Source organism: Lepus europaeus, chromosome X (genome assembly GCF_033115175.1).
Source record: "Lepus europaeus isolate LE1 chromosome X, mLepTim1.pri, whole genome shotgun sequence".
Lineage (NCBI taxonomy): Eukaryota > Metazoa > Chordata > Mammalia > Lagomorpha > Leporidae > Lepus > Lepus europaeus.
This window is the reverse complement of record NC_084850.1, coordinates 26,447,499-26,468,487: the sequence shown is the minus strand read 5'-3', so window position 1 is coordinate 26,468,487 and position 20,989 is coordinate 26,447,499. Positions and strand designations below refer to the sequence as shown.

Here is a 20,989-nt window from a genome sequence, read left to right as displayed (position 1 = left end):
AATCCTCCACCTGCGGCGCCGGCACACCGGGTTCTAGTCCCAGTCAGGGCGCCGGATTCTATCCCGGTTGCCCCTCTTCCAGGCCAGCTCTCTGCTGTGGCCCAGGAGTGCAGTAGAGGATGGTCCAAGTGCTTGGGCCCTGCACCCCATGGGAGACTAGGAAAAGCACCTGGCTCCTGGCTTCGGATCAGCACAGTGCACCGGCCGCAGTGTGCCGGCCGCAGCGGCCATTGGAGGGTGAAACAACGGTAAAGGAAGACCTTTCTCTCTCTGTCTCTCTCTCTCTCACTGTCCACTCTGTCTGTCAAAAAAAAGAGTTAAAAAACACACACACACAGTGTATGGGCCACAGGGTCGTGTAGCAGAGATCCAGGTGGGGCTGGTGCCAAGGGGATACGGAAAAATAAAGGGAGAAGGCAGTGGCTCCAATGGTCACCAAGGGTTTCCTGGCTTTGGCAAGAGGGGGAAGTGCCAATGATGCCTGGAGTGAATTGAGTAGGACTCACCATCAGGTCCCCAGTATTTCCCATAAACAAGGCACTGCCATTTGAGTAGTAACCCTGGTCACAGACACACACACACACAAGCAGGGCCCACATTATCACTGTTGTCGCTAAGACTTATCACGGGTGACACCACTTGCCCAAGGTTATGCAGCCAACAAGTGAGCATAGGACAACTGAGATTCAACTACTCAACTCCATTCGTGGGATAGATTCTTCTACACCTCCTCCTCTTCCCTAGAGCCCTAAACCACTGTCCTCACGGGGCCGGGGGCCCCCGCTGCTCTGAGATCTTTGTCCTGGTAATCTCGAACCTGAGTCCTAGGCGGAGCAACCCAAGCCTCTGGTGAGTCTTCTGTTTTGATCTCGGCACCAGAGTCCAGCCTCCTCTTCTGATGCTGTTTGCCACAGCTGCCTGCAGGTGTTTTTTGTTTTTCTGCTAAGACCGTATCAGGAGCTCACAGCTCCAGAGATGACTCTTTCTCTCCCATCAGCCCCTGTCACCGGGGCTCTTCCGTGTGCCCAAAGCTGAAGGCGCTGCGTGTGCTGTGTGTTTGCCTGAGGAATGGACGCCACAGCCTCCTGCCTGCTGTCTCCTTGCTCTCTTCTGCCCTCCGTCTACCCCTACCCGATCTCGCTCTTCCTGCCCTCCTGTCCAAGATGGCCACCAGGAAATTTGCTAATGAGCCAGGCAGCTAAGGTTGGTTTCACCTTGGAAATGTCCAGGTATTTTCAAGGGATGACATGGTCCTTGCTTGGACATTTCTAGAGACGGGAGGATTGCTACTTACCAGGGATGGACCTGAATAGCCAAAATTTCATCCTTGCAATAAACCCAAACCTTCCAATGATTTGTTCCCCATCATGCACAGAGAAAGCAGCCCCCTCCTCCACATGACAGCTGCTGGAAGTCAACCTGCTTCAAACCCCCCCCCCCCCAACTCTCTAGGCTAAATATGCCAAGTGTTCTGTGCTTCACGTGTTGACAAGGGCTTCCCTCTCCATCACCCCCACTTAATCCACCCTACCTATGGCAGCTGCTGTGCATACGGTGTGACTTCCAGACGCCCTCCTCATCCCGTTCAGTCCCCCACGGGCCTGATCCAAGCTGGCCCTCTGCCACCTACTGCTGTACCCAAACCAGTGTAGGGTGCCAAGAAAGGGCTACAAGCAGAGAGCCCCACACTCCTCTCACCTCCCTTCTCAGGCCTCTGCGACAGCGGCACCTTAACCCAGTGGTTAATAGCATGAGCCTCAGAGCAGACATGCATTCAAAACTAAGCTCCCACCACTCACTTGTTGTGCAACCACAGACACTTCATTGAGCCCCTCTGTGCCTCGGCTTCCTCCCTAGAAAGTGGAGATGACAATGGTGCCTGACTTAGCCCACCGCCTGCCACACAATATTATCCTTTGCAGCTGAATGTGGGGAGTTGAGCAGGGAGGAAGTGAAAAGAAGAATCTTGGCGGGGGGCGGGGGCTGGCAGGAGTTTGGCCTGGTGGTTGAGACACTGCTTGGGGTGCCCACATCTCACATCACAGAACCTGCGTTCAAGTCCCAGCTCTTAGCTTCCTGATCATGTGCACCCTGGGAGGCAGCAGATGATGGCTCCAGTACTTGGGTTCCTGCCACCGCCCACGAGGGAGACAGCGATTGAACTGCAGCCTCAAGGCTTCAGTCTGGCCCAGTCCTGGCTGTTGCAGGCATTTGGGAGCGAACCAGCGAATGGCAGAGCTCGCTTGTTCTCCCTCCTTTCCTCTCTCTCTCTCTCTCTCTGTCACTCTGCCTTTCGAATAAATAAATAATTTTTTTAAAAGTGCTGGGCAAATGGAAGCTTGCCGTCCTCACTTAGGATCAGCTTCCAGGTGCAAGGGACCTTGACACTTGATTCCTCATTGTGTTAAGCACAAGGCTGCACCCACACAGCAAGCTCCTAGGTCCTGCTTACTAGCCCATTATCAAGTCCACGGTGGCCTTGTGCACGGAACTACTGACCTGGATCACTTCTTTAGCTGAGGGCTCTGTGTACCTGGACTGGAACCTATAAAATGCAAATGTGTTGCCGGGAAGGGGAAGTCTATTAAAGAAGTGCTTAGGACTTATTAGCCCGCTGGGGCTTGATCTATTAGGAATGGCCAGGGCAATCTGTTGGAAGAGACAGGCTGAGGAAGACAAGTGCAGCCGGCCAGGGATGTAGGAGAGGACCTGGAGCCCCAGAACTCAGGTTGCTGACCAGAGGCGACAGCAGGGAGAAGGCCAGGTCTGATCAGCACTGCCTCTCCACGTCCTGGGGGTGGGTCTCTGCAATTCTCTCCCAGGCAGGCACCCTCACTCCCCGCCTCCGGCTGCCTTTTCCCAGGCCCCCTACCGTGGCCCAGCGGCCTGGTTTGTTGGCTGCCTATTGGAGGCTCTGCGGTTAGTGTGTGAGCCCTGCTCGCTGCCCAGGCTGAGCAAACAGGAAGCGGGCACATCCTGCGTGCAGGCCTGGGGAGCAGGCCGCTGCTGCGCAGAACCGGAAGCTTCTGCGAGCTGCTCCCTCCCTCGTGTCTGCTGGCAGTCCTGCATCCCCGGCCCACCCGGACCCCACTGGGGTCGCCTTCCTGCTCCTGATCACACGGACCTACTCCACCCCCCACCAAAGGCCCTAAGGATCCCTTGCGCGGCTGCTGTTTCTTTTTTATTTATTTATTTGAAAGTCAGAGTTACACAGAGAGAGGAGAGGCAGAGAGAGAGAGAGAGAGAGAGAGAGAGAGAGAGAGAGAGAGAGGTCTTCCATGCACTGGTTCACTCCCCAATTGGCCGCAACGGCCAGAGCTGCACCGATCCATAAGCCAGGAGCCAGGAGCTTCCTCCCGGTCTTCCCACGTGGGTGCAGGGGCCCAAGCATTTGGGTCATCCTCCACTGCTTTCCCAGACCACAGCAGAGAGCTGGATCGGAAGTGGAGCAGCCAGGTCTTGAACTGGCACTTATGGGATGCCGGCACTGCAGGCGGCAGATTTAACCTGTTACGCCACAGCACCGGCCCCAAGGGCTGCCAGATCTTGCTCACACCGCTGCGCTGTGGAGCCTTAGCTAGTGATCGCGCTAGTGTCACTAGGCTGCCAGGGAGAAACTTCAGGCTGGAAAGTGCAGGCCAGGGGCAAGGCATTCAGGGGGTGCAGGATCTTCTTGGGAGTCCCCCACAGGCTGAGCAGACTGCAGCCAAAGGGAGTGAGGTTCCAGCTTAAGGGAGAAGGTCCTTGTGGTCTTCCCTGGATGCCTGGTCCCAGGGCGTGGAGCAGGAAGTCAGAGGACACGTTCTCCCAGGCAGCCCAGGATTTCCCAAGCACCACAGACAGAAAGCTTTGAAAGATGCATCTTCAGACTTCTTGATGATGTTCCAAGAGGTTAGGAATCAAAGATGACGTCTGTTCCTTGGAGTCAGGTCGTGAACCAAATAGGAAGACATCCCCAGGGAAGCTTCCTCATTGAAAATGAAAATTCAGCTTCATTGTTACTCCATGAGTCCATTGCCCTTTTGTTATCTTCCAAGCTTGAAGAACGTTCTTTCAAAGCTGTATACATTTTCCCCCAGCCAGGTCCCTTCTGCACACTCATCCCAAAGGGGAAAAAATGGGGATATAAACATTTACCTTAAGGATGTTCAGGGAATGATTGATCAGTCAAATGATGAAAGACACCAGCCCAAGTTCATCAGCAGGAGCCTGGGGAAATAATCACGGTGCAGCCACACAACGAGTGACATAACTGAAAAATATTTCATAGCGTGAGACAGTGATACCGCGTGCCACGTGGAAAGCAAATATTACCATTTCTGCAGCGTGACTTTCTTCCTCGTTAAAAACAGCTTTGGTGAGGTATACTTAACCCTCAACAAACTGCTCATTTTGAAAGTGTACAATTTGCTCCATGTAGACCCACACGTATGTATACCCATGAAATCATCCCCACTCTCAAGGGAGTGAACATATCCTTCACCCTTTTGGGGTCGCTTCTTGCCCTGCCCTCCCCGTTCCCACAAATCACTGATCTGATTTCTGTGCAGTATAATTCTTGTAAAATGAAAAATATTTCTATAGACAGAGAGGTAGATAAATGCTTAAAACAGAAAAGGCCACTTGTTCAAAAGGATGGAAGACGATTATGGAGAATTGTTGTTTATCCGCGCTTACTAAGCTGTCCGTGAAGAACGACAGTTGAGGAGCAGCTGCTTAGCCCACCAGTTAAGATGCCCACCTCCCACACTGCAGAGCCTAGGTTTGATTGCCGACTCCAGCTTCCTACTAATGCAGACCCTGGTAGGCAGATGATGACGTTCAAGGGATTGGGTTCTTGCCACCCGTGTGGGAGACCTTGACCGAGTTCTCTGCTCCTGGCTCTGGGCCCAACCTCACCCTGGCAGTTGTAGGCATTTGGGAAATGAACCAGCAGGTAGAAGTCTCTCTCTCTCTCTCTCTCTCTCTCTCTCTCTCTCCCTCTGCCTCCCTTCCTCCTTCCCTCTTCCTCTCCTTCTCTCTTTCTTTGTATCTCTGCCTTTCAAATAAATAATGTTTAAAAGAGTACTAATTGTTTTTGCATTAAGAAAGTCAATAAAGGGGCGGGCACTGTTGTGTAGCGGGTAAAGCCGCTGCCTGCAGTGCCGGAATCCAATATGGGCATCCATTCCATTCTAGTCCCAGCTGCTCCACTTCCTATCCAGCTCTCTGCTATGGCCTGGGAAAGTGGTAGAAGGGGGCCCAAGTCTTTGGGCCCATGCACCCGCGTGGGCGACCTGGAAAAACTCCTGGCTTCTGGCTTCAGATCTGCCCAGCTCCAGCTGTTGCAGCCATCTGGGGAGTGCACCATCGGATGAAAGATCTCTCCTGCTCTCTCTGCCTCTGCCTCTGTAATTTTGCCTTTCAAATAAATAATTTTTTTTAAAAAAAGAATGTTAGTAAAGTTTTTAAACTATGGGGCCAGTGCCGTGGCTCACTTGGCTAATCCTCTGCCCGCAGTGCCAGCATCCCATATGGGCGCCAGGTTCTAGTCCCGGTTGCTCCTCTTCCAGTCCAGCTCTCTGCTGTGGCCTGGAGAAGGTAGTAGAGGATGGCCCATGTGCTTGAGCCCTGCACCCGCATGGGAGACCAAGAGGAAGCACCTGGCTCCTGGCTTTGGATCAGCGCGGTGTGCCGGCCGTGGTAGCCATTTGGGGGGTGAACCAACGGAAAAGGAAGACCTTTCTCTCTGTCTCTCTCTCTCTTTCACTGTCTATAACTCTACCTGTCAAATAAATTTAAAAATATATGTATCACAGACAATCCACAAAGAGAACATGCCACATAGACATTCATAAATGCCTGTTGAACCGAGCATTTGCTGGTGGTAGGGATTCCTACAAACACTTTTCAGCAGTGGTAGTGACAAATACACTCACGAGGGTTGAGCGGCATTGACTGTGTGAATGGCTGCTCTAACGATGGCAGCTGTAGATGTGTTGGTGGCAGCAGGGATGATCCCTGTAGGGTGACAACGGCACGTGATGGCTGTGGGAGTGATGACTGTAAGGGTGAGAGCAGCAGTGGATGAGTGTATGTAGTGATGGCATCTCTAAGGCCAGGAGGAGAAGCAGCTGTCACAGACAGCTGTGAGGGTGATGGCTGTGTGGGTGATGGTGGTGGTGGTGGTAAGACAAAGGCACATGGTTGAGGGGTTTTGGCTATAGAGGTGGTTGCTCTCGTAATGAAGGCTGTAGGTGTACTGATGGTGGTGGGGATGGTTACAGGACTCGTGGCCGGAGGGGTGATGCCTGTAAGCGTGACAGTGTCATGGGGACGTCACGGATTGTAGTGTCTCTAAGGATGATGGCTGGAAGGGTGCTATCAGCCATGGTGATGACTGTACAGGGGATGGCTGAGGGGTTCTAGCTGAAGAGGTGGTTTCTCTAATGATTGCAGCTCTAAGTGTGCTGTACAGTGATGGCTAACGATAGGAGTGTTGGTAGCAGTAGTAGTAGCCGTAGGGGTCATGGTTGTGGTAGTGATGGCAAGGATGACCTTGGAGATAGATACAAGTTGACCATGAGCATTAGACCAGCAGGCAGAAAAATAGCCCAACTTCTGGTTTCTGGATTCTGGGCAGTGAGATAAAAGGCTGGAGTAGGCCATATGGTGTCAAATTGATTGGCCATCTCTAGGGAGAGGAATCAGAAGGCCCGGTGATGATTGACACGAGATAACAGGATGGGGACTTTTCTCTGATTGTTCAACCCAAGAGCCGACTGCATCAGAATCTCTGGAGACTGAAGCTGGGACTTCCTTCCTCCCTCGGGCCGGCAGGGGCTGCGATTGCTGTAACAGCAGGTCACGTGGCAAGGCTTCTCGTATGTTGCCGCCACCGGCTGTCCATTGCCCGCGCCTCAAGCTGCCAAGTGCAGCAGTCAGAGTGGCAGCCGGAGGCTCGGTCCATGCCGTGCCCCCCGGACAGTGCTGGCGAGGCTGAGCAGGAGGCCTCTGCATCTCGTCGCCTAGGCGAGCAGGGACGGAGTCTCACCAGGGTGGAGGACCATGTTGCGTCGCAAGCCCTCCAATGCCAGCGAGAAGGAGCCCACTCAGAAGAAAAAGGTGGGGAGCATCTTTAAGAACTTGTCTCTTCCTTCTCGCCTCTGCTCTCTCAACTCCTCCCCTCCAAGACCCATAGAAGTGGGGAGAGCCACAGGTTCTTGCGGGGTCTAGAGGTGGGCAACAGGACAGAGCTCCAAAAGCTACGAGACGAACACAAGTACAAAAGAGACTTTTAAAATTCTAGAATTGAACCCTAAAATGATGGAATTAAGACCTCAGGGAGGGCCCAGAATCCTAGACTAGAATTCGAGAATTGCAAAATACCATGCTCAAGTTGCATCCTAAAACTATACTTAGCTCACTCGCTCGCTCTCTCCTCTCTCTCTCTCTCCCCGACGCCGCTCCTATCACTCCTTCTGCCCAGGTGGGGCCTCTGAGGAGCCATCTTACTCACAAGCCTCAATGGGCTGCACAATAGGAGCTGAGATGGATGCTCCCAGGGTCCCCACCCTTTGACCAGAGCCCTGACCCTGCTCACTGGGCTCGGTTCTGTTGCAGCCCCAGGTCCACTGGAGATGGGGCAGACCCAGAACGAAGGCCTTCAACACTGTGGCAGAAGGTGGCAGGCATACATGTTCTTCCTCGGCAGGGATGCACTGTTTGTGAGAAATGAGACATGAAGTTGGCGGATGTGAGGGCTGGGGGGTGAGGGGGCCAATTCAGCTGGATTGGGGGGCAGATTTTAAAAGGAAGAGAAGTAGCTGTCGTAGATGGCTGAATTGTTCATCTTCTGGGTCAGAGGCTGCACTAGAAGATTCTTTAAAGGCTCTGCCGAATCTAGGTTTCTCTGATTGGGTTGACAATTTCCGGGCTCAATTCGCCCAGGCCATCAGCAGATATATCCTGCATATCCGGTAGGATTCTGGGGCCTGCAGGTCCCTAGGGTGCCCTGCCAGTTTGCCCTGGAGGTCAGCCCAGGTGCCTTGTTGGGGAGCCCCCTTTCAGGGGAGCAGTTCCCAGGCAGAGGCTGAGAGACTGAGCTCAGGGCGCTGGGGTGTGCATCCTGCCCCATCTCTCGGGTCCTGGGGTGGCTGCCACTTCCGGCTGTATTCTCCTCACCCCTGCTGCTTCTCTAAGGTTGCAGTGGTGGTGGGCGGGGGAGGGAGGGGTGTTCATGAATCTTCACATGGGCTCTGTCACCTCCATCAAAACCCTGCAGGGTGCTAGGCTCAGCAGGCCTGCCATTGGCTGCCACTCCTCTGAGCCACTTCCCCTTGCTCTCTCCGACTGGTGGGGGTGGGAAGCAGAGGCTGCTCTGTAGACACGGCTAGGCCTCAAACCACAGGGGAGCTGAGCTGGAGGACAAAGGCTGAGACAGAGCTGACATGTTGACACCAGGACCCTGTGCCACCTAAGCCAGAGGGGCCTGGCAGCACAAACAAGCCAGAAACCTTCTTGCCCAGCTTCAATGATCCAGACTCGGTGTTTGGCAGCTGGACCTCTGGGACTTCCCCCAGATCTCTCCCAGGACAAGCAAGGCCCGTGCGGCACACCGAGGCCCGTGGCCTTTAGCAGAGGGTGGTCCCGGCAACCCCTTCTCCTCCCCACCCCTGCCAGACACTACCCAGCCTCCAGAGACATGATGAGCTTGCCTCCACGTGCTCTCTTCAAGCCCCAGACTGTGGGATTGCCCTCGGAAGAGCCAAGCCAGCAGGAGGTAGAGACAGCATCTTCCGCAGGCTCGCAGGCTCGGAGGCAGTGGCCTGGCTGCAGCACTGCTTGCCTGGCCTTGGGCAAGAAAGAGCCCTCCCCTCTCTCCGAGGCGGAAGTGACGTAACAGAGAGGAAAACACAGAATCCAGAGAGATCCCTCTCTCCTGCCTCTGCTCCTCCTCCCAGGCCTGCTGGCTAGAGAGTGTGCCAGGCAGGGGCCCAGAAATCAGAGTTGGAATCGGGCATGTTTTAGATAGAGGACCGTGGACAGTTCGTTAACTTCCTTTGGGCCTCAGCATGCTCATCTCTGAAAAGCAGGCCAGCCTCAGGAGGTGGTACGGCAATGGCCGTGTGAGTCCTCTGCCACATGTGTGCCCGTGACCGTGAGGGTGGGCGTGCTGTAGGCACGAACCAGGCTGTGGAACACAGTGGGGAGAAGGTGAGCCCTGGTCCCTGCCCTGAAGCAGAGAAACCAGGACTTCGTAGCACCAAGAGCCACCACCAAGTGAGGGCTCATCAGGTACCAAGCCCTGTGTGGTTCACTTTATCCATCTCTCACTGCGCTGAGCACCCTGCGGAGGGAGGAGCCAATGGTGCAATGATCGCTAATCTGCACTGGAGGCTCAGAGCAGTGAAGTGACTTGCCATAGGCCACACCGCTCGTGAGCTGCAGAGCAGTGATCTAAGGTAAAATTTGTCTGACTCCAGAGTCTTAGCCCCTTCCCTCTCCCCTCCAGAGTCTTAGCCCCTTCCCTCTCCCCTCTCTTGTCCCCTGCTGATCTCAAAAGAGTTAGAAAAGTCTGACGGGCATAAAAGATTCAACACACCAGCAGGTGGGCTCCGCAGGGCAGGCCCAGCTATGTGCAAGGAGGGAGCAGGCCCTCCAGTGTGGTGGGACAGCGCGTAGCACCTACTGTGGAGTATGGAGGATTGGCGGGGTCTGACGATGGATCCTTTAGCTTCCCTTTGGGACCTTCACCTCCTCAAGCTCTTCTTCTGCGTTCCCTTTAATCTGGGGTGCAGGAAGTAGAAAAGGCCTTGTCCTGGACTTGCCTCCCCTACGGCCGGTCCCACCCTGCCGGGCCCCCACTTTCTACCATCTCTAGACCTACCATCAGGGGAAAGGGACAGGAATCGTGGCTCCTTTCTAAGTGCTCAGTTGCTCCCTCTCTCCAGCCTCTTCCTGCTCTGATGCTGGCGCACTGCTGCCTTCATGGCTCCCTTTCTACCACACACCTCTAGCAGCATGACAACCCCACCAGCGTGCGCATTGTCTTCTCAGGCTGAACATCCCTAATCTCACCACCCGACATGTGAAATGCTCCCACATGCAAAGCTGAGTGCTGACATGGTGTGGTGAGTGGAAAATTCCACACCTGACCCCAGGTGATGGGGAGCAGTCAAAACACAGGTGCACTGCAAATATTAAATCAAATTACCTACAAGCCATGTGTCTAAGATGTACATGAAATGTAAATGAATGTTTGGAATAGGGTCCCATCCACAGGATACCTCATTACGTATAGGCAGGTATTCAATAAAAATCCGAAATCTGAAACACTTCCGGTTTCAAGCATTTCAGATAAAGGATGCTCAGCCTGCAGGTCCCCTACTGCCCACAGGATAACAGCCAAATTCCTTGGTCTGGCAGGCAAAGGCCCTTTCTGCTCGACTGCCCATCACATCCACTGGTATACCCACCACACCATCTCCTCACTCAGTTCTTCACAGCTCCATCTAGAGAAATCTTGCCTCTTCTATCTGGCCCAGCTCAAACGTGCTCCTCCACGAAGCCTCCTGAACCCTTCTTCCTCCTGACACCCACCTGCTCCCCTGGTAGCTCTGTTCAAACCCCACCAGCAGTCCACACTGCAGGCCATTCACTTCAATCCTTAGCAGGAGGGGAGGACTGCATGAGCTCATCGTGGCTGGGCAACAGGCACGGGTTTCTAGAGCCACAGATGTGACACAGGACTGTAGTGGGGCTGAGTGAGCTGGAACACGTGAAGTGCTTAGCAGGTATCGGGCAATGGGGAGGTGTTTAAGCCCTTTGGCTGGTTTCACACATACATAGGAGCTGGGGCCTGGAGTTCAGAGGGCACTCCACGTGTGACTGGTCCACTGAAAGAACTGACAGGGAATCTGAGAGGCACCCACAGAAAGCCACGGTTGCTCAGGAAGTGGGGAAGAGAATGCTGACTGGGGTAGTGCAAGGCTGTAGGTGGGGGGAGTGGTCTGGGGGAGATGATGCCTGCACACTGCCTTCTACAGTGGAGTCAGAAAACCTGTATATTGAAGTGTAATATCCACACAGAGGAGTGCATGGGTCATAAGTGCACTGCTCCATGTGTGTTGTGCAATGAGCATTTCCACGTAGGCAGCGCCCAGATCAAGAATTAGAGCAGATCCAGAAGTTTCCCTCATGGCCCAGCCAGTCACTGCATGTCTCCCTTTCCCCAAAGGTTACCACCATTTCCTGATTTCCAACAGCCTAGATGGGTTCAGAAGTTTGTATAGGTAGAACCATACTGTAGATGCTGTTTAGTGCTGGCCCGTTTTGTTCAACATTATGGACGTGAGACTCATCCATCGAGTTGGGGAGAGTGGTGCTATTCTCTGGCTCTACAACAATTCCATTATCCACTCTATGCTTGCTGGGCATTTGGGTTATTTCTAGTGAAACTGGAATTTGAAGGAGGGGAGAAGGGTGGAATATTCCAGTGGGGAAATGCCCAGAGTAAGAGTCTGGAGTTGGGTCACAGGAGGAGCTCTGTATAAATGGACACTCACTATGGGATTACAATGTCTAAGAACTGACTGTGTCACTCATTTCACCCTCACAACAACCCTATGGGGCAGGTGCTACTGTCTTCATTTTACTGTTGAGAACGCAGAAGCCTGGAGAAGTTAACTTGTCCAGCATTACACAGCAGTCAGTGGCAGAAAAAAAGCTATGAAACCATGCCATCTGACACCAAGCACAGAGACTGAGGGTCAGAGAGGTTAGGAAAGTCACCTGAGGGCACACATCCCAGACTTGAACTCAGCAATGTCTGATGCCAGAAGTTAGCTCTTGCCAAGAGACCCACCTGCTCCCCCTTAGACATGAAAAGGGGGCCAGTTGTGTATGGTACGACTTCACCTGGCACGCAAGACTCCCAGGAATCCTCACCCCAAAGGGGGGGGGCCAGGCGGAAAACCCAAACAGGTTCAAGGAATTCAACTCATCCCTGGGTTGAGGTCACCCCAAGGTCACCGAAAGGCAGTCAGGATATTTGGGGCTGCCCCTGAGGTCGGATAAGGCAAAGAACTGTGTTAGGTTAGGTCCTTTCCATCTCCCTGGAGTAAGGAGCAGCTGGCTGGGCGCACGCCCCAGCACCACCTCCATGACTCTCTCCATTGTCTTCACCTGCTTTGGGCTAAAGCTGGGACACAGGAACCCTCACACAAGAGCCTGGGAGCCAAAGTTCCCTCCTCCCAGCCCCTAGCCTACAGATTAATGACAGGAAAGGGCCTTGGGAAAGGACTGCGATTACAGGGCCGCCAAGCGGCGAGTTCACTCTTCCCCAACAAAGCCTACTTCCGGCCCCACGCTGGCCCTCCTGCTCTCTTTCCAGCCTCACCAGTCCCTGGGGCTTCAGGGGCGACGCTCAGCCTCCTTGTCCTCAGCTCAGGCTGAGGGTTGGCGGACGGAAGGCCACAATAGGCTCTGTGGGCCTATAAATAGCAGTTCAGCCTGCCCTCCTTGGGCTCAGGCCAGCCCGGTGCCCACCCTCTCTCTGTTCCCTCTTTTCCATGCAATAAGAGGAGGAAGTTATCCAGGCAGCTGCATCCTACCATACAAGAGGAGGAAGCGAATGGAAGGTGGAGGAGAGAAGGAGCAAGAAAGGGAGAAGAAGAGGAAAGAACAGTGGGAAGGGAAGAGGATGGGAGAGATGGATGCATGGGAACCACAGTGATCACCCCATGGTCATGCTTTCCCCTCTCCGCACCCCACCCCCGTGGTCCCCTTTTCCAACCTCCAGTGCAGCACGGAAGAAGCTTTCTGACTCAGGCTGCAGGCGGCCCACTCAGGAGGCCCTGATGATGTTAGTATTGTGCTTGACCCGATTGCTGGCCTGGTTTCTGCCCAACCACCTTGCTGTGCCCTCTAGGTATATGTGGCCGCTGATCTCCAATCACTGGCTTCTTGTTGGTCAAGACCCACCAAATGTGCTGAATGGCTGCACAGCAGTTGGACCTGGGACCAATTGTGCATGTGTTGGGGGGAAGGTGCTGAGGGGTTGTCTCTGGACACACGCACACATACACACACCATTTAGTAGGAAAGAGGATGTGAAACCTGCAGCTTTGTGTGTGTTTGGGGCTTTGGTTCCTGAAGCCCTTATCTTGAGTGTCTACAGTCTATCCCACTCTATCTGTCTGGCCATCTGTGAGACCCAGTTCCTGTGTGTATCTTCTGGTCTTGACTGTTGATGGTGCTACAGCCTCAGCCCCAACGTCTTGTGTCTAGGGTCTGCACCTCTTACCTGCTTTGCCCTGGTTTCTGGCCACTATCTTGGCCTATGCATGCATACAAAGTTATGAAAGCTCATTTGGAAAACAGTCCAATCTACACAAGTAGTAAACTATGGATTCATCATATTGTCATTGAGAATAATTATGACGTAAGTAGTAACACAATTATATCACATCATTTTTGAACTCCACTTTTACCATAATTAATCTTTAATGCACAAAACTTTGGGGAAAAATTTGCAGTACATTTGATATTCTTACACCATAATTTGTTAGTTATTTGTCTTAATTAAGAATACAGTATTTATTCCTCATCAAAAGAAAAAATAGGTGTTTGATTAAAAGTTCAAACACTGCACCGGTAAATGTCAACAGATGCCAGCTCATCACAGTGGTGGCTAGTGTTATATTAGTGGCTAAGGTGAAAAGCTGAGATGAATCAAGACAAAATGGCATCTCTCTTTAACCAAATTAGCCCTAAGCTCTGTGTCCCAAATCTGTGGGTACGGCCCGTGAATGAGCCTCCGTTGCGGTTTTTGAGGAAGTGCAGTTCCAGGTCTCACTGGCTTCTTGCAGGCTGCCTTGTTCTTCTTGGGATAGAGTTCATCAGACCGGAAACTCCAATCTAACATTGTGATCAGACAGCATGCTCAGAGGAGACCCAAGGCATGGAGGCCAGAGCCACTGGTTTTGGGAGAAGTGTGCTGTCAATGAAGTAACATATTTGCTTTATGTGCTGAGGGGTGTCCCTAGTGGTAGATACATACGTTTACTCGGACTCAGTCTTTCAGTCCAGGATTCTGGGAAGCAAACTTCAGGTCCTGGTGGAAATTTGGGCTTAGTGTAAGGACTGACCAAGATCTGAAGTTCCTGGGGACAGGAGCTTGGTCTGTGTCCAGGGTTAGGGTAAAGCACAGGATGAAGCCAGACAGCTCCAAGGACATCATGACACTTGGCTTCATTCACCGCGGGTCCTTGGGACACATGTAGCTCTGCCCAGCCCTGGAGTGTGTGTGTGTGTGTGTGTGTGTAGGGATGGGGCTATGTGTGGGCGGTCCCAGGCAGACATTTTTAGCACCACTGACTACAACACCTCTGCTTCTTCCAGCTCTCTCTTCAGCGCTCCAGCAGCTTCAAAGATTTTGCCAAATCCAAACCCAGCTCCCCCGTGGTGAGCGAGAAGGAATTTAATTTAGATGATAACGTGAGTTTCATTGCCTTGGGGGGGGGGTCTGGCTGCAGGCCCTGGGTGAAGGAGTGGGGAGTGGAGAGAAGCTGAGATTTTAGCATTACTAAGGCAAAGCCCCTTGAACACAGGAGGCCCACGTCTCTCACCCAACAAAGTTCTGGGCACCAAGCATTCCCCTGCATTCTTTTCCATTACCAGTTAAATAGAAAATTCATTACAAATTAATAGGGATGAGGACAGGATTGAAGCTAAAAGGGGTAAGGAATGGAAGTCTCTCAATTCCACTCCCTCCGGCCTCTGCCATCAGCCAAGACCTCTTGTACCCCAAGCCCTGGACCCAGCAAGATCTCCAGGGTCCCTGAACCTCCTCTTCTGTTGTCACAGATCCCAGAAGATGACTCAGCTGTTCCCATCCCAGAGGATGCTGGGAAGAGCAGCAAAAAGCTGGGCAAGAAATGGAGGGCAGTGATTTCCCGAACCATGAACAGAAAGATGGGCAAGATGATGGTGAAGGCCCTGTCGGAGGAGATGGTAAATCTTAGGGGGCCAAGGCTGGGCACCAGGGGCGCAGCTCTGGCAGGGCCTGGGCCTCCTTTGACACACACGGGGTATGGTATATGAAGTGGGGGAGCCCACTGTCATCTGTGGATAGGGCAAGCAGGCACAGTCCAGAGGGTCAGGAAGCCAACTGGGAAGGAGGTGAGGTTTGAGAAATGACATCTGGGCGCGGTGAGGGGGGCGCACGGCAAGGGATGTGAGATCACTTGAGGCAAACCCATCTCTGTAGAGCTATGCTGGGAGCAAAGACTGATTCAAAGAGGACTCAGGAAAATGCAAGTGCTCCCTGACTTATGGTGTGGTTAAGCCCTCAAGAAACCCATCACAAGTGAAAATGTAAGGAAGATACCTATCTTAGGAGATGTCCTAGCTGAGCCGCACAGTGCTCTGCACAGTTGCAGGGGTTCCCTGTCATGGTCATGGTCTCAGGGCTCGCAAGGAGCTGCGCTCACCATCACTGCCCAGCATCACAGGAGAGGATCGCGCTGCGTAGCACTTAGCCCAGGAAAAGAGCCAGATCCAAAATTGCAAGTACGGTGTCTACTGAATGCATATGGCTTTCACACCATCATCAAGTTGAAAAATCATAATTTGAACCATAGGAAGCTGGGGACCATCTGTAGAGGGAACCAAGAAGACTGGCTTCAAACCATGGAGAAAGGTGGCACAGAGAGCTGTGGGGAGGCACAGAGAGCTGTGGGGAGGCACAGCCCAAGTGGCTTCAGGCACACAGTGGCTCTGGTGCACCTGTGGCTCTTATAGCAGGTCCCAAGGCAGCCGTGTGCTGGAGTGAGCTTGTGCTATCCCAGGCCAACTCCTGAGAGCAGTAGCTCAAACTATCCAAAGCTCTTGTGAGCCAGTCATTAAATAACAACCAATATTAAAAATTGAACTATACACATTTAAATTAACTAACTTCTATTAGAAAACCAAGGGATACGCTAAGTCCCCAAAACACATCACTCCCTAACTCCTGCACTCCCGTCTGACCCTTTTATCTATGCTGTCGAGGTTGTGTGTGTATCAATTGTATCTCTGTATGGTGGAGAGAGCTTAGCTGTCTCTTCTCACAACTCATCGTCCAGTGAGGCCACCATACTGCTTACCCCCAAGTGTCACTGTGAGGATGTGAGGAAGTGGCACAAAGGAGCACAGCCAGAAGCAGTGTCCTCTCCAGGGCCATCGCCTGCCTGACCGTGCCCAGGCAGTGATCCTGAGTCCAAGCTCTGCCACCGTGGCCTTCTGTGTGTGTCCATCGGCACTGGAAGTTGTGACAAAGCACACTCGCCTGGCCCCTGGTTAAGCCTCACTTTGTAATGAGGAGTCAAGGACTCAGAGAGTCATGGAGACTATTTGACAGAGCTGGGGTGTGAGCAGGCCTCAGCGCTTCACCAAGCCCAGGCCCGGTTCCTCTGCACTCGGGCCTGCCCCGTGTGCACCCGAGCAAGGCTGCTCAGGGCTTCCTGCCTCCCCTCTGTGCAGGGCGACACGCTGGAGGAGGGCTCAGTCTCCCCGACTTCTCCAGACTGCAGCCTGGACAGCCCTGGCCCTGAGAAGATGGCGTTGGCCTTTTCTGAGCAGGAGGAGCGTGAACTCCCAGCGCTGAGCCGCCAGGCATCGACAAGTGAGTAGGGGAGGTGGGCGAACAAACGCCCGCCCGATCTGGAGGCGAGGCCTGGGTTAGAGCTGTGCAGTGGGCTGTCGGGGAGGGGGATACGAGACCTTGAATGCTTACTGCTGACCTGCTGGGAACCTCCCCTGCCCACTTCACCACCACCTCATGGGGCTGGTACTAAGATTCCCCCATTATTAACGTGGAAACTGAGTCTCAGGGAGATGAAGTGACTTGCCCAAAGCGACCAGCTCTTGTACTCAGCTCTGTCCTAGAGGAATTTCCAGCTGCTACCCCCAGGCCCTGGAGGGGCCTAAGGCCATAGGGTGAGCATCATTGCCCTTTTTGGACCCTCCTGTCCCATCTTTCCCAGGAGATCTAGAGGTTAAGCTCCCTGGGCCTCCAGCCTGGGGTGGGCAAATAAGGTCTTCAGCTGTGAAGAATCCGCCTCTTGGGTGCTAGCCCATGATCCTTTGGGCCCACAGCCCCATTTGGCATCTTGTATAAGTCCTGGGGCTGGACAAGAAGTTCCCTGCCTGGAGGAAGGGCCTTTCTTGGCCCTCAAGCCCATTTCCTGCTCTTTCTTTGGCTGCACAGACAGCTCTCGGCACCCCTCCCCCAAACATACACACGCATTTAAAATGCCCATCATCCTGCCCTTCCTGGGAAGAGGGAGCCCACCCAAGGCTGCAGCGAGCATTGTGACCAGACTGAATCTTATTAAGTAGAAGTCATACATACATTCCTGTAAGCTGTGGCTTCCTGGGTGGAAGGAGCACTGGACTTGGGAGACCTGGAGTCCAGCGGAGCCAGTGCTGCCAAGTTCAAGATGAGAGGCTTTGGGCAGGTCACTTGGCCCGTCCGGCCTCAGAGGCCTTCATGTGTTCATTGGGATGCTGGCCAGTTGGTCTCCAGAGGCCCTCCCAGTTTGCCCATTCTTTAGTCCGTGAGCTCTTTCTCCTCCTGTTCTCAACTCCTTTCATGCCTGATGCCCCACAGGGGATGGGTCAGTGTAAGGCTTGCCAGAGCCCAGCTTTCTTCTCCAGTGTGTACCCTGGGGGGTTTCTAGGCTGACCCCGCCCTGGCAACCCCCGCTGTCCTGGGACAAACGTGAGCCTTGTCCCTGCCTCATCTCCTGCAGGCAGTGAGCTCTGCAGCCCCAGCCCAGGCTCCGGCAGCTTCGGGGAGGAAGCACCTGCCCCCCCATACACAGGGCCCTTCTGTGGCCGGGCACGAGTCCACACCGACTTCACTCCCAGCCCCTATGACCACGACTCACTGAAACTTCAGGTAAGGCCAGCATCCGGGCCCCTCTGGCAGGCTGTGGCCACAGAGGAGGCTGGATGGAGCAGGGGTAGGCCAGTGTCAGTGGGGGCCGGGAGGCCACCCCTCTTCTCTCCCCTGCTGTCCTCTCCTCTCCGCCCACAGAAAGGAGATGTGATCCAGATTATCGAGAAGCCGCCGGTGGGCACGTGGCTGGGCCTGCTCAATGGCAAGCTGGGCTCGTTCAAATTCATCTACGTGGATGTGCTGCCTGAGGAGGCTGTGGGGCCAGCCCGTCCAAGCCGCCGACAGAGCAAGGGCAAGAGGCCCAAGCCCAAGACTCTGCATGAGCTGCTGGAGCGCATCGGCCTAGAGGTTGGAGCCTGGACCTGCACCTGCATCTAGTAGATTCAGCAGCTTGGGAGGCACAGGGACCAGGAGATGACAGCCGTGTGTGTGTGTGTGTGTGCGTGTGTTGGGGGGGGGGACTAGTGGGGAAGGTCCTAGGCAGGGTGGCTGGTCAGCACCGGAGCCAAGGGCCTGCCTCTGCCCACAGGAGCACACGTCCACTCTGCTGCTCAATGGCTACCAGACGCTGGAGGACTTCAAGGAGCTGCGGGAAACGCACCTCAACGAGCTCAACATCACGGACCCGCAGCACAGGGCCAAGCTGCTCACAGCTGCCGAGCTCCTGCTGGACTATGACAGTGAGTGGCTTCGGGAGCAGGGTGCTGGCCATGTGTCCGCTGCCACTCCAGGGAAGGGAAGCTTTGTCTCGGCCCTGCCCCCTGGCCACACTCAGCCCTGGGGCCCATCTTCTCCGATGGAACTGGAGTCTTTGGTGGGGGAGAGGCTGGTAAGGATGATGGGGCCCAGCTCTCTTTTGGATCAGCAGGGAGACAGAGACAGAGAAGGTAAGGCTCCAGCCCAGCCCCAGCTTAGCGCTGAGGAAGTCTGAACCCTTGTGTGGCAGAGCTGGCCTGGGCGACTCCTCCTACTGCCGGTGACCCTGGCTTCTAGGCTGCACGTGGTGACAAAAGGGGCAGCGATGGTGGTGTGTCCCCTGGGCCTTCTGACACCATCATCTAAGGACCAAGCTTCCCGTGTTCTGTCTCCCTCCCTCACCCCTTGCAGCTGGCAGCGAGGAAGCAGAAGAGGGTGCCGAGAGCAGCCAGGAGCCAGTGGCACACACAGTGTCGGAGCCCAAGGTGGACATCCCGCGTGACTCCGGCTGCTTTGAAGGCTCAGAGAGTGGACGTGATGAGGTGGACCTGGCAGGCACGGAGGAGCAGCTGCACAGCCTCTCCCTGGCCGGGGCACCTTGAGGTGGGGGTGGCACAGGCTGAGGCTGGGCCCGAGCTGCAAAGGCCGTGGGGATGGGCCTGGCCTCCACAGCGGCCCAGGCCCAGAGGACTGATGTCAGGCCTGACTCCATATCCCCAGAAGTGCTCAGGGTTGCAGAGGCCCACCTGGGACCCTCCAGGCGTGGGTGAAGTAGGTGAGAGGCCACCTAAGGGTACATCCAACCTGGCCAAATCCCTCTCTCCACCAGCAACTGACAGCACAGCCCCTCCTAGCAGGCCATGGCCACACCAAGCAGGGCACCGAGGGAACCTGCCCATGTCCCCCAGCAACTCCCAAAGCCTCCTCACCCCCACACTGCCTCTTCCTGTTGCATTGCTCCTGAGAAGGGGGCCAAGTCAGTGTTTCAGGTTAGTCTCGAAACCCTAGGGAAGCCGGCCATTGAAAAGGACCCTAAATGACCTTGGGCAAATCCTGATTGCCCTAAGTAAGGCTGGAAGAAAGACATGTGTGCCATTTCCACTTTCCTTCTCCTTAACTTTCTCAGTGGTTTGGCCACTGAATCATTATGAGACTTGAGCCAAATGCCTCGCCACCTCTGGCTTAGGGCTGGTTGGGGTTAGAACAGATAGCCACTGAGGGCCTTGCCAGCTCTGACATTCCATGACATTAAATATCTGCTCTCCTGTTGCTTGAGGCCCGGGACACCAGTGGAGTCTATTGAGGGGACCAGAGTGGCTCAGACTTTCAAGTGAACCGGCCCCACCTGGTCATCCATTTCATCTCTTCCCACATAACTCAGGCCAAGCTATGACTTCCCCAGCTCTAAATAATGCTCAGATCTCATACAATCCATGCCCTCCCCTTCCATTCTCGGGCCCTCGGAGGAGACTTCCTGCAAGGCTGACGGCAGGTGGTCCGGTCAGGCTTCCGGGGATAGAGCTCTCTCTCGAGAACCACATGCAGATCTAGATGCAGCCTTGGCCGCTTGTAGGGCTCCTTACCAACAAAGAAAGCACTAAGCTTGACGCTGGGGAGCCAACTACCCCAACTTGGCTTTGTGAAAGATTTTTGGAGCAACCTTGAGCCCCAGAAGGGAAAGAGGAGATCTGTTGGTAGTGGGGGGGGGGGGCTCTGCCCCAGTACCAAGTCTGTGCCCCGAATCCTGAGTAGCCCTGTCCTGGTGCCCGACAGGCCTGGGGACAAACAGTGTCCACTACATCGAGGACTGCCTGCTTAGGGGAAGGGTTTGGGTGTAAATATGAATGGGTAGAGGAAGACAAGTTGGTAGCAATAAACATAGGTAGAATTGAATTACTGTCTCGTTATTTTTCTTATGGACATTAGGAATGGCAGGAGGTTGGGGGGGGGCAAGCAAATCTTCAAAGCTGGCCTCAGAAAAAATGTGCCTCCATTGTGCTTTGTTTTATTTTTATTTTTTGACAGGCAGAGTTAGACAGTGAGAGAGAGAGAGACAGAGAGAAAGGTCTTCCTTTTTCCGTTGGTTCACCCCCCAAGTGGCTGCTATGGCCAGCGCGCTGTGGCCGGCACACTGCGCCGATCCAAAGCCAGGAGCCAGGTGCTTCTTCCTGGTCTCCCATGCGGGTGCAGGGCCCAAGGACCTGGGCCATCCTCCACTGCATTCCCGGGCCACAGCAGAGAGCTGGACTGGAAGAGGAGCAACCGGGACAGAATCCGGCGCCCCGACCAGGACTAGAACCCGGGGTGCTGGTGCCGCAGGCAGAGGATTAGCCTAGTGAGCCGCGGCACCGGCCCCTCCATTGTGCTTTT

The 20,989-nt window shown here is 54.3% G+C and overlaps 1 protein-coding gene across 1 annotated transcript; it reads left to right on the top strand.

Annotated features, from left to right (window-relative positions):
* The first annotated feature begins 6,977 nt into the window (after positions 1–6,977).
* Positions 6,978–20,425, top strand: SASH3 (SAM and SH3 domain containing 3). Its single transcript, XM_062183814.1, has 8 exons — positions 6,978–7,104; positions 14,383–14,478; positions 14,848–14,994; positions 16,504–16,645; positions 17,775–17,923; positions 18,062–18,271; positions 18,453–18,603; positions 19,031–20,425. Exons 1-8 carry the CDS (start codon positions 7,048–7,050, stop codon positions 19,219–19,221), a joined length of 1,143 nt encoding a protein of 380 aa, XP_062039798.1. The 5' UTR covers positions 6,978–7,047; the 3' UTR covers positions 19,222–20,425.
* The last annotated feature ends 564 nt before the right edge of the window (positions 20,426–20,989 follow it).